Raw genomic sequence first — 13,485 nt, 5'->3', positions numbered from 1 at the left:
AATCCTGATAAAAATGATGTGACACCTGGATCACAGATGAGAAAATGTAGCTTTTGGTCAGCTTGGGATATGCTATGGCACAAAATAAACAAGATTAAACTGTTAAAATCAGTTGATAAAACTGAATGAAGATCTGGGAAACTGGAATTCTCCTGCAATTTTCAGCCACAAGCAGGATAAAAATCCGTGCAATCTGGTAGAATCCCTGTCTGTTAGGACAGTTGTTCCTGGAATCTTACCCTGAAAAATATTAGCTGATTATTGGTAACTTTGTGCCCTATCCTGTGATGTACTGAGCACTTAACTCTCAGTACTGTTGATGGCAGGTTGAGATGCCCTCATCAGATGGCAGGATTTAGGACTCTTTTTTTTTTTAAGAAAGTCAGATTGATATAGCAGTCTTGTTAAAGCCTCCTGACATATTACTCTTGCTACAGACATCTAGAACAAGTCCTGCGTGAAGATGAAATGTAACAAGTATTAATATACTATGTTGACTATTCAAGAGTGCACATGTGGTGGAATATGTGATTCTACCTCATTGCTTTTTATCTCTGCTCTCTAGTCAGAAAAAGGAAAAAGTCTGGCGGGAAAAATGAGGAAGTGGGGGGAGGGGGGGAGAGAGAGAGAGAGAGAGCAGGGAAAAGTTTGAGGGTCGCGTTGTACACCATTCACGCAATAGTATAGCATCAATTGCTCCACTATGACATAACTTCAAAACAGTACAAAGCCTTTTCATACTGATTGTTAACTCTACCCTTAGCATCACTGCATTCTGTTGCTGGAGATCTCTTTAATTATTGGCCCTCCACAACTCCAAATACTCAGGATTCATAACTTTAGACAAGATTTTCAAATGTGACTAGTTGAAAATAATGGCTCTTTAAGATGCCTCAAATTGGGCACCAAAAAATGGAAGCACCTAAAATCAGTAGTCATTGGAAAATCTTGTCTTGAATATATCTCAAAATCCACAGTATGTTCCACATATATAATCCAACAAAACAGCACTGAAACAAACTTAATACAGAAACCTCTGTGTCCTGGTAGCACACTGACAAAAACAGAATCTCTTCTTGGTGTGGTCATCTTTTGGGGTTACACACTGTCATATAAAGATAAAGACAGGCAGTTACCTAACTACTTTAAAAGAATAAATACAAAAGGTGTTTCCCCCCCTTTAGGATTATTTTTACTCATGACAATATTTGTTAAAAATATTACATCTGCCTGTAAGAAGATAATATCCTCTTTTGCATAATATGGAAAAATAAAACTCTACAGAACACACAACAGACATTCCAAATGGGCATAGGTGCTTTAAAGTGTTAACATCTTGGAGTTGTAACTGTAGAGGGCTGCCTTTGCCTTCCCAAGTTCCCCAGACTCATAAAGGGTGGAACTGTATGAATGGTAAAAGACAAGAATACATAAAAACAGTAAATGTTTATTTTCTTAGAAAAAAGGGATTCAAATGATTGTGATCACACTTCCATTCGCATTCAGAAAGCTTAGTCCTTGATTAAGATACCTATTAAATGAAACTTTTTTCCCTTTAAAATACAAATTTCTGCTCCTGTATCACTTCCAGTATTTGTGTGATAACATGCTTTTAATGGACAATAATTTCTCAACTTCTTCCCAGTAGAGAAACAAGGCCTGTCATGGCAAAACACATCCCATCTCCAAAGGCTGAAATCACCAGTAATACTAAGCACTCCAGCCCATCTGTGGACTGACAAACAGCTTGAGGATTTCTTAGAAGCTTGACTGTTCAGTTATGGAAGTTTTGTATAACACTACCTCATCCAATAGAAAATAGGCCAGCAACCTTAGTAAAATCAACAGCGTCTTTCAGATTAAATTTAAGGATTTCCTGCATATCTGGACACAGAAAAGTGAAAAGTTGCAACAAGTTTTAACTAGCAGCAACAAACACAGTTCCATACGAGTTCTTAGCAATATTCCTTGTCTGTTTTTTTAAAGAAACGCTGTAACTGAATGGAGAATACAATGTGGAAATGATCTTCTTTTGCTATGTAGTGCTGCTCACTCTAGAAGACTTCCAAAAGATTTTGACCGGGTTGTAATCTATTTACACAGTAGTATTCCTGTTTTGATTGGCAGAATTGGCACTATGTGATATCCTCCTCTTCTGAACAGTAATCACGACCCTTTAAAAAGAAACACACACAAATGAACAATTCAAGAGAGAGAGAGAGAGAATGAAAAGCAAATAAGTAATTGGAAACATTGGGTAAGATGACTGAGGTTTACAGGATAATACACACATCTTTCATCCACATATCCCAGTGGATTCTATACACTGATTTACAAAGATACTTTACACGTAGATGCATCTAAATAGATGCAGAGATGCAGATCCACCACTAGAATGCAGCAACCTATGGAGTGCAAGGCAGCAGCCATTATAATAGTGTTAGCAAAATAAGACAACCATTTTGGGAACAGAAAAATGAAGAGGAATACTTTATCCATTAAAAGCAACAAGGGATTTTTATATGAGCAAAATACATCCATATTGAAATTAAACCAGGACAATGAGGCTAATACCCTAAAGCTTGTGAAAAGTTTCAGGGAATCCTTACTGACCAGGTGAGTTATATTTTTTGTCTCATCTGAAATATGAAACTTCCAGTAGTACAGTTCACCTGCTCATCAAGGTTTGCTAGATCACCAATACTTGAGGAGATTCCGCTTAGTATTATTATTAAACTCTTCAATGTAACTAAAGGCCTGCTGAGCAACACAGACACTTTCCAAGTGGCCAAACTGCACTGCATAGCAGAGACTGCCATTCTATCTTGCCCATATAAATACCGAAAGATTTATACATGCTATAAAACATTTCTAATGCTGCAAAACTACTCTACATCAAGGGCCAGACTGTGCCAGGCACCCTGCATGGGTGCATCGAGGATGCAAAGAGCCTCACTCAATCTGGTGCCACCATGGAGTTAGACATAATGTATTCCCGAGTGCAAGGTCTATGCAATGCCAGTACCCTCAGCTCCACTAGCCTCTCCAAAGGGGCTGGACAGGAAGGGACAAGGCCTCTTGTTCAAGGCACAGTGAATACCAAAGCTCCTACTAGGACCTTGGTCCTCCATGCTACAAACGCAAACCCCAAATGCCCATAGGCAAAATTAATCCTTGAAACCAAGTCCAAGTATTACAAGCCTATCTGCTGTTCCTATATGCAGGCTGTTCCTATGTGCAGGCTACTCAGCAAACACATGCACAAACACACAGGTAAAAATTATTGGCTGAAGCATGTCAAAGAACTAGTTACTAGGGGCAAGGAAAAGGAGGAAAAACAGAGGAAACTCATGTCTCTGGAGAAGTCTGGGGTAGAGAGGGCCCCAGCCGGAATACAAGCCTGATAGTATTCTGAAAGCACAGAGGGCCAATTCAGTCCTACTGCAAATGACTGAAAGGCCACGAGCTTGAATAGAGTTGTGCCCATACCCCACAACTGAAACTGGGCCAGTCTTGCCAGGTCTTTATGCTCAGGAAGAGAATTTTAAGAGTAAATTGTTTAAAAATTGCAAAGTACAGAATAAAGGCATATCCGGGCAATAATATGTGTGTGTGTGTGTGTGTGTGTGTCTTCAAAGCCATCTTGTTTCATTTTCTGCCACTGCTTAAAAGTTATTTGATGCACATGACACACGCACTATACATTGGCTAGGAATAGAAGCTATAAAGTGGCTCTGGGTCTGTTGCTCAAACCCATTGAGCTGCCATGGGATAATGATGTCCACTTTGGTTTGGTGGCGTTTCCTTGCACCAGTCCTCCCAGTCTAAACCCTAGGGCCAGCAGTGCCTTATTGTCAATGGCTGAAGATAGAAATTTGTGGGTTTTGTTAGTAGATTAAAAAAAGATTAGCACTCAACAAGCATATATTTAGTCCCACCTTTGTGGTCATCAGAAAAGCTAAAAAATTCACTTGGTTTTAATACATGTGATTTTTGGGGGGAGGATGGGGAGGGGACAGACAGGGCAACATTTTACAGAAAGGCCAAAACCACCTGGTTTCCTTTATTTCAGAGACCGACACAATTCCTAAACTCTTAACAAAACTATCTGATTAAGCACTGATGATGAAGTACTTGTCAACACGGGCCAACATACTGTATAGCTGTGAAAATCACCCTTAAAGAATAATAACTGAGGCCCAAGATATTTCCTGGTGATAAGTGGAAACACTAGCTGGTCATTTATTCCATGGGAAATGCTCTGCCCCGAGCATCATTATTACTGTTAGAGGCTGTTTAATGTTAACTAGCATCTCCCCTCTTCCTCCTTCCATTTTTCTATTTTTCCACTGTATTTTTGAAAGTGAAGCAGAAAGATGGAAGGAAAATGTTTTTGAAGACATACACAGAATAAATCTTAGCAGCGTTATGGACATACACCCTCCTCACCCCAGCCTTGAATTTAAATTGAAGTTGGGGTACTGTCATCAGCCATTTTGTTTATCTGCTTCACTGCATAAAGGATTGCTCACTTCTGTGCCTAAAAGATGGGGCAGTTCCATGTTTGCTTCCCTTGTGATGACCATTTTAAAGTAATTATTGCCTGGTGTGGCAGTCGGCTCAGATGCCTGATCTACTTTTTAAGCATTCTGTCAGCTTTCTGATTCCAATTAGCTTGCGTAGGCAGCAAAAGCACTTGAAAGAGAAAGAGTGAAAGCGCTGGCTGAAATACCAGGGATACTGCCCATATTTTCCTGAAGCATGACATGTAGATCTTTTACACACGATCCCTTAAAGCAACTAGCAGGAGGAGAGACTTCAGCCCAACACACTAATTGAATTACAAAGTGAAAACAAGGCCCTATTTGAATTAATATAAACAGCCATCTCAGCACTGCACTGCATCCTCACATGAGTGCTTACACATTAAAAAGCTTCAAGCCACAATATGGATTCATTTCTCACTTTAACTTCAAATGGAACAGTGAGGAGGAATGGCATTGAACAGATCCACCAGCTCTCAAGAAGAAGAGGGAGCAGTCTAGTTTGAAGACAAACAGCAGTTTTATTTACTTAAGTTTGTAACAGGCTCCCTCCCCCGCCCCATATCTTTAGGGTGGGATAAAATCGAATTCTTTGTAATAAAGGTTTCCACTAAAGACAAACCAGTTTGTAGTTTTTACACAAGTTAGAAGGTACAGTTAAAGACTAGGTTTTTAACCCAATACTAGACTGAAAACTGCCTGGTCTGTGCCAATATTTTACCTCAAGTTCATGAACTTGAGTTAACACCACACCTTTTTTCCCTAATGAAGAAACAGCCTAAGACTAAGGCCAGGTCACTGCTACAGAATTCTGTTGGTCAGGGCGTGAAGAGTTGCAATCCTTGACCAATAAGGCTGGGGTGGCAGCAGTGTAGATGTTGCATTTTTATTGGTAACTTGTTTTGCTTGAGGGGGCTGGAATAAGCCACACCAGCAAAAGCATGGTTTTGCTAGCATAAGATGAATCCACATGAGCAGTGCTTTGCTGATATAGTATACCGGTATAGCTATGTCATTATAGTGACCGCTCCAAGGGTAGACATGGCCTAAGGCAATTCAAATACGACTCTTTGCTTGTACAAACCACACAGGGCTCAGCCCTGCAAGGCACTGAGCACTCTGTTGCTGATGCAGCAAAACACTTACGCACATGCTTAACTTTAAGCAAGTGAGTGGCCCCACTTAAGTCAATGGTATTACTCATGTTAAAATTTAGCATGTGCTTAAGTACATTTGCGAGTGTGTAAGCAGTCCTAATGGGCCTAGAAAGGACTCACTGTGCTCAGTGCTTTCGAAAGATCAAGTCCACAGTCAGATAATTACTTGTTACATTTAAAATGAAAAACTACAGCCATACCGGGGGAGGGGGGAAAGGGAGGTGACTCCTCCTTGAGGCTGGTGTGTGTGACAGCCTTCATTCAGGACAAATGCAAGAAGCAGTTACGCTGCTTTTGGAGTAAGATTGATGAAACACTAAGAGCCACCACCCAAAGTGCCAGGCCACATGCGAGGCTGGTCAGGAGTTGAGCTATACAGACAGTGGGATTTCACTAGTGTCTGAATGCAAATGCAGAGAGCTAGGTATTGTTTGATGGAGGTGTGTGAGATTGTGAGAGAAGCTGACAGAAAGCCAAGAGCAGCCAGAGAAGCACCTGCAGTGTGACCCTGGGAGAAAGCTACGGATATTTCTACACAGCAAAGGAAGATGTGATTATAGCACAGATGGGCTTGCTGCCTGATTATATACCCAGGGTCCCCAGCAAGCTGGTACTCAGGTGGTATGCAGCTCTCTTCAACAGCTCACACACTGGGGATAATAAAAAGTTAGTAGCTGGGTTCCCCTTTCCCCATTTTTGTTGCATTTAGAAACTGCAAGTATTCTGTATGTTTTATGATATCACTGGTCTACAATTTTTGAGAAGTCGTCTGCTTCAGAGATAAAATGTGCTATTTATTATGAGGTGCTGAATTCAAATATGACAATTAAAACAACTGATTGGCTACTGTTTCTAAGATATTTCAGTTTTTACATTTGATGTCTACGTATATTGTGTAGATAGTAGAGTTTTAATCATAAATTGTAAACCTAGGTCTTTTCATGTGTTTATGGTTGCTTTACATGATAATATTTCACCTGTCCTGTTTATGTAACACTTTAAAAATCAGCAAAAGGGTTATATAAATAAAATTTATTATGAAACAAAAGGCAAAAAACTATTCTGTACATAGTTTAGTCCTATTCAGTGTCTACTCGGCTCTTCTTGGCTTGTCTCTTGTATTCATTAAATGGAGCATCTCTTGTCACTGTCCAGCAATAGTCTGCAAGCATCGATGGGCTCCATTTGCCCTGATAGCGTTTCTCCATTGTTGCAATGTCCTGGTGAAATCGCTTGCCATGCTCGTCGCTCACTGCTCCGCAGTTCGGTGGAAAAAAATCTAGATGAGAGTGCAAAAAATGTATCTTTAGTGACATGTTGCAACCAAGGCTTTTGTATGGCTTGAGGAGGTTTTCCACCAACAACCTCTAGTTGTCTGCCTTGTTGTTTCCGAGAAAATTTATTGCCACTAACTGGAAAGCTTTCCATGCCATCTTTTCCTTGCCACGCAGTGCATGGTCAAATGCATCATCTCGAAGAAGTTCACGAATCTGAGGACCAACAAAGACACCTTCCTTTAGCTTAGCTTCACTTAACCTTGGAAATTTTCCACAGAGGTACTTGAAAGCTGCTTGTGTTTTGTCAATGGCCTTGACAAAGTTCTTCATCAGACCCAGCTTGATGTGTAAGGGTGATAACAAAATCTTCCTTGATTCAACAAGTGGTGGATGCTGAACACTTTTCCTCCCAGGCTCCAATGACTGTCGGAGTGGCCAATCTTTCTTGATGTAGTGGGAATCTCTTGCACGACTATCCCATTCGCAGAGAAAACAGCAGTACTTTGTGTATCCAGTCTGCAGACCAAGCAAGAGAGCAACAACCTTCAAATCGCCACAAAGCTGCCACGGATGTTGGTCATAGTTTATGCACCTCAAAAGTTGTTTCATGTTGTCATAGGTTTCCTTCATATGGACTGCATGACCAACTGGAATTGATGGCAAAACATTGCCATTATGCAGTAAAACAGCTTTAAGACTCATCTTCGATGAATCAATGAACAGTCTCCACTCATCTGGATCGTGAACGATGTTGAGGGCTGCCATCACACCATCGATGTTGTTGCAGGCTACAAGATCACCTTCCATGAAGAAGAATGGGACAAGATCCTTTTGACGGTCACGGAACATGGAAACCCTAACATCACCTGCCAGGAGATTCCACTGCTGTAGTCTGGAGCCCAACAGCTCTGCCTTACTCTTGGGTAGTTCCAAATCCCTGACAAGGTCATTCAGTTCACCTTGTGTTATGTGGTGTGGTTCAGAGGAGGAGGATGGGAGAAAATGTGGGTCCTGTGACATTGATGGTTCAGGACCAGAAGTTTCATCCTCTTCCTCATCTGACTCAAGTGAGAATGATTCTGGTGCATCAGGAACCGGCAGTCCTTCTCCGTGGGGTACTGGGCGTATAGCTGATGGAATGTTTGGATAATGCACAGTCCACTTTTTCTTCTTTGACACACCTTTCCCAACTGGAGGCACCATGCAGAAGTAACAATTGCTGGTATGATCTGTTGGCTCTCTCCAAATCATTGACACTGCAAAAGGCATAGATTTCCTTTTCCTGTTCAACCACTGGCGAAGATTTGTTGCACAAGTGTTGCAGCATATATGTGGGGCCCACCTCTTGTCCTGATCTCCAATTTTGCAGCCAAAATAAAGGTAATAGGCTTTCTTAACCATAGTGGTTATACTGCGCTTTTGTGATGCAAAAGTCACTTCACCACAAACATAGCAGAAGTTATCTGCACTGTTCACACAAGTACGAGGCATCTCTGCTCACTTTGGCTAAACAGAAATATGTCCATTTGCAAAATCAAACACTGACAAATAAGAGAGCACGACACTGTATGATTTCTAGAGCTGATACAGGGCAATTTGTTCAGCAGAGTGATGTAAGCTTCGTTATGATTGCATCATCCATGACTTCTAGGAATAACATGATGCAATTCATATCATGTATGACGCAATACCAGCTTCAGATTGCATCATTAGTTGTTTTGCCTAAAAAGCAAGTACTGTCCAAACCCAGTCATAGATTTATTCATAGATCCAGTCAAAGATGTATTTTAGTCATTTCTGGTTTAAATTGAGATCCCGTCCCTTTATAACTCACTTATCCTCCGCCATTCCCAAGTCTGACCCAATAGCATATCTTGAAAACTAGAGCCAATCAACAATTTTAAGCATCATTTTCGTTCTCAGTGACCCAGAATTAGTAAAGTTTGACTACATTTATTTCAGAAGCATTTTGTCTGTAGGGCAGTGTATCCTTTATACACAATAAAACTTCATTCTGTTTTTCTAGATGACAGACTGATAAATAAACTCTCATGGCAGGAATACTGAAGCCTTCCCAGTTAAATGGCTTTTTGTGCAGCTGACAGAGAAAAAAAAAAAAGGTATCTAAGGAGACACTGCTTCCACTATCACTCCAAAGTTTGGCACCAGAATCCTTTAGCTGGAACCCAAAGAAAATAAAGGGGAAGGAGGAAGAGGACTGCTGGCCTGATGGGGTAAAATGAATTGCACCAAACAGTCCTTTCTTCTTCTATCGCTAAAAGGGCTGGCGCTACACAGTGGCCTCTTTCAGAATAGATCCCAAAGCTGGGAAACATTAAAGTGGTTCTTACGGTGGGAACTCTTTTCATCAATCTGTTTTTGTTTACAGTGTTCACAGAAGGGGTGGGAAGAAAATGCTAAGAAGAGGCACAAAATAACTGTACACTGAGTTAATTTTTTCATTTCTTATTCTGTCAGGTAAATCAAAGGATGCATTAAGAACAATCCACTTTACTAATGAGTTTTACTCTAAAACTCCTGCACTCACATATGTTTCAGTTAGCAAATTACTTATTTCTAATCGCACGCTTTACACACCGTACAAGATGCTGCTTTGTGTTGCCGATAGGGTCTCATGCCCACAGTTTTACTAATGAGATCTGCTGAGTCATTACCATAGGATGACTGTTTGGTGGCCTATGGCAATGGAAGTTGATGGTCTTAAATCCAATTCCCAATGCACAGGTATAAACATAAAAAAACACTATTGTGAACAGTTCCGTTGTGAGCAGTCTTCAGCAGAAAAGACAAAGATTGAATTCTTATTGAGACCTAGCTTCTCTCGAATTCCAGAGGTGATCCCTGCAGATTGGGGTGAAGCACATTGCTGTAGAACTGTGCAGAAGTTTGCCTTGTAAGTGTGTTTTGTGGAGAGAGTTCTTCAATGTCTAGGGCTGTCAATCTGGCATTTCTCAAGAGCAACAAAGTCACTTATAAAATAACAGAGGGGTAGCCGTGTTAGTCTGAATCTGTAAAAAGCAACAGAGGGTCCTGTGGCACCTTTAAGGCTAACAGAAGTATTGGAGCATAAGCTTTCGTGGGTGAATGCCCACTTCATCAGACGCAAGTAATGGAAATTTCCAGAGGCAGGTATAAATCAGTATGAAGATAACGAGGTTAGTTCAATCAGGGAGGGTGAGGTGCTCTGCTAGCAGTTTTATAAGTATACTTATAAAATACTTGTTTAAGTGGAAAGGGAACAAAAGATTCACATGCATAAATAAATGTGTGTGTTCAGAAGATATTAAGAGATTCAAAAACAGGATGTTAACTCCTTTTGGAGTCAGGGTTTGCCGAAGTCAAGTGGCAACAGAAAATGTGTCATCATTTAATCAGTTATATACCAAAATGAGGGAACAAAGGCTTTAAAAATATTGTGGAACTTTAAAATCCTCTACTGCTTCTCTCTAAAATGTTAGGTCCTCAATGAAAAAGTCAGCTCTAGAAATTGTTTACACTCTAAGTTTTCTGAACAAGAGTAGCTACACTGACATAACAAATATGTAGTGTAGGTATCTCACACTGGTATAAGAAGTGATTTGCCCTAGTCTGCACTAGGGTTTTATATTGATGAAACTACAATTGATGAAAAAAAAACCCAGCACAGACCAGACATTAATTGTTAGGTATGTAATTATATCTCATAGCATTGATGTTTTTGCTCTAGGAGTATGTTAAATGTGCCTACAGATTGAGATAGAAACAATAATAATTTATAAATAAAATATTGACTATAATGAAGATAATTTGGTTTCTCATTTTAATATTATGCTTCATACTTTTGATGCTAAGGTAAAACAATCATTTTTCAGAATCTGGTTAAAATAGTAATGCTTGGTGGCCATTTGTCAGGATTTTTCTTTTCCCACCAAACACTTTAATTAGGGCAAGTTTGCATATATTCCACTTCCCACTTCAGATCCTTTTCTTAAAATCATCATCATCATTATATAATAATTGCACTGTGGTAGCACCTATGAACCGCAGATAGGGATCAGGGCCCCATTGTACTAGAAGCATATGCACATCCATAATGAAAAGATAGTCCCTGCCCCCAAAAATTTGCAATCTAAAGCCCTGAGCCTGCAAAGACTTGCATCACATGGTTAACTTTGTACTCTGACTAGTCCTATTGGAGCTAAAGGGTAAACATGTGCCATAAAACCTTTGTAGGAACAGGGCCCAAGTAAATTTTGGGTTTCTCTTTCCTGTTCAGTTATTTGCTGGATTATGGGGGAGCACAGATTGGAATATTTTTTAAGCAGGACATAAAAATTCTTTTCTTCTTCATCACCAGCTCTGAGTGATCTTGATTATCATGTTGTGCTTCATAGCAATTCTTTGTTAATTCAGATATAATTTTGCTCCTTGCATTGCTCCATCATGTGCATTTTTACAACCCTGATTAATCTCAGAACAGCATGAGCTGAGGTACCTGCTTCATTATTCTGAGCAACACTTGAAGATGCTGATCTTTGTATTCTGCACCAAAATTGTGTGTTTGTACAGGGAGTCTCTACCTCCTACAAGAATACATCTATTTTCCTTGGAGGTTTTACAGTGGGTGCCATTTAAAAAATGGCCATTTAACATCCTCAACAATAACACAATGTGCAGTCAATGCCCATTTCTGAGACAATTTTGAGATTATTTAAATTCCCCTCCCCCCCAATTCCTCTTCAGGCATATGTTACAAATTGCTCTGGTTGATTCTGTTGCATTCTCTCTCTGGCAAAATTAATCAGCTTCAGAAACCATCATCTATCTATGATGACTCTGAAAATTGCTCTTCTTCGTTTTATTCTTTTCTCTTTTGTTGCTTTCCCTATCTAGAGTTTCTGAAGATAATATTTGTGCCTTGATTTCTAAGGTTAAGCTAATTACTTGTCCCTCTGACCCATTTCTCTCTAATTTACTCCAGGGGCTCTTTCCTCAGGCTTAATTGATGCTATTATAAATTCTTCACTCTCCACTGGGAAGTTTTTATGTGATTTCAGGCATGCTTTGGTGAGCACTTTTAACAAGTACTGTCACTGGATTAAGCTATTGTTAACTATCTGCCTCTCATTCTCTCTCACTTCTTCCCTTTATTTTTGAACTCCTTGTATGTGTGTGTCATATTTTAAAGCCTGTGACTATGTTCACAGTAGTTCCATGCCAGCATGAAAATTTCATGAGACTGGGACTGTAGATACTAGCAACCAGTAGGAGTATTTCTGACCCAACCTCCTCTCAGGCCTTGCTTTGCTGCAGGGAGGGAGACACCCTCAGACTCCCTATTTCTCTTACTGTTCTTCCTCACTAGCTACTTTATAAATCTAATATTTGCATCAAGCAGGAATTGAAGCCACTATCTTGTGTACCTGCTCTATGGTGGTCCAACCAGCAGTACCACAGGGCTAAGCAAGTCCCATGGCACTATTGCTTTCTCTAGACTTCTATGCTAACAGCAGGGGAAACCATTGTCATGGAATCCCCAGAACTCTATTTACTAAATATTTAAAATTAATTTCTACTGCATGAGCTGAGGGATCTTTTTCATTCTGGGTATAAGCTGCTGCTCTACTAAAAAAGCACCACTAGAATTGCTTAATGATCTTTTGACAGGTAAACTGTTTCCAATACTATGGATCATTCAACACTACTTCAGTGCTGATCATCCTGAAGTTTCCACATTGCTTAATGCTTATTTGATTCCCATTGTATACCTTTCATTTTTTTCTGAATCAAGAACCAAATTCTGATGCCACTGAAGTTACTGGAAAAACTTCCATTGAACCTAGTGAGATCCAGGATGCAGCCACAACAAATGGCTCAGACTTTTGATGTTATGCTCTAAATGTGTTGATATAACTCAGAATTCAGTACTGGGTCCTTAGCTTTCTTCATTTTATATTTACTTACTCCTCTGGTGTTCTGAGTCATATGGTTTCCATCATCATAATTATGCTGATATCCATTTCTATGATTCCTTTTCAGTCTTTTCTACCAAGGACAGATACTCAAAGAAAAATAACAGATGTCTCCATCTGAATGCCTCACAATGGTTTTTGGTTTTTTTACACTAAGTTCTGACAGAAACTTTCTTAGCTGGGAATGACATTCTGTGTTCTACCCTTGGGTCACATTTTATGGAAGTTAATTCAGCCCTACTGTCCCAGTAACAAATATAGCTCTACTGTCCTAGTGTTCCCCCAGGATCTTGGGTATTGGTTTTTTTGACACGGACTTCCCTCATTCTATCTTATACTAGTTCTCTAAGTTATATCACTGTCATTTATTTGACAATAATTTCAGCTGCTAAAACATCAGTTCTTGCTCTTGTAATTTCATGTTTGGATTGCAGCATTACTATTTTAACCAGTCTTCCTACCCATTCAGTTGTCATCTTTTTTTCTTTCCCCAATCAGTTTAACTTTTTCCATTCTTCATAGTGTTCACATTATA

General features: G+C 39.8%; 1 protein-coding gene across 1 annotated transcript in view; it reads right to left on the bottom strand.

Annotated features, from left to right (window-relative positions):
* Positions 1–1,427: 1,427 nt before the first annotated feature.
* LOC112103417 (uncharacterized protein C1orf21) overlaps positions 1,428–13,485 on the bottom strand; it is a 197,646-nt gene continuing 185,588 nt past the window's right edge. The window contains exon 6 of the mRNA XM_024195153.1: positions 1,428–2,174. Within this exon, the coding sequence (XP_024050921.1) occupies positions 2,136–2,174 (39 nt within the window). The 3' untranslated portion in view covers positions 1,428–2,135. The remainder of the gene's footprint in view (positions 2,175–13,485) is intronic.

Source organism: Terrapene carolina, unplaced genomic scaffold (genome assembly GCF_002925995.2).
Source record: "Terrapene carolina triunguis isolate 2854851 unplaced genomic scaffold, T_m_triunguis-2.0 Scaffold210, whole genome shotgun sequence".
Lineage (NCBI taxonomy): Eukaryota > Metazoa > Chordata > Testudines > Emydidae > Terrapene > Terrapene triunguis.
Note: the sequence above shows the minus strand (reverse complement) of the source record. Positions and strands in the feature narration are given on the sequence as shown.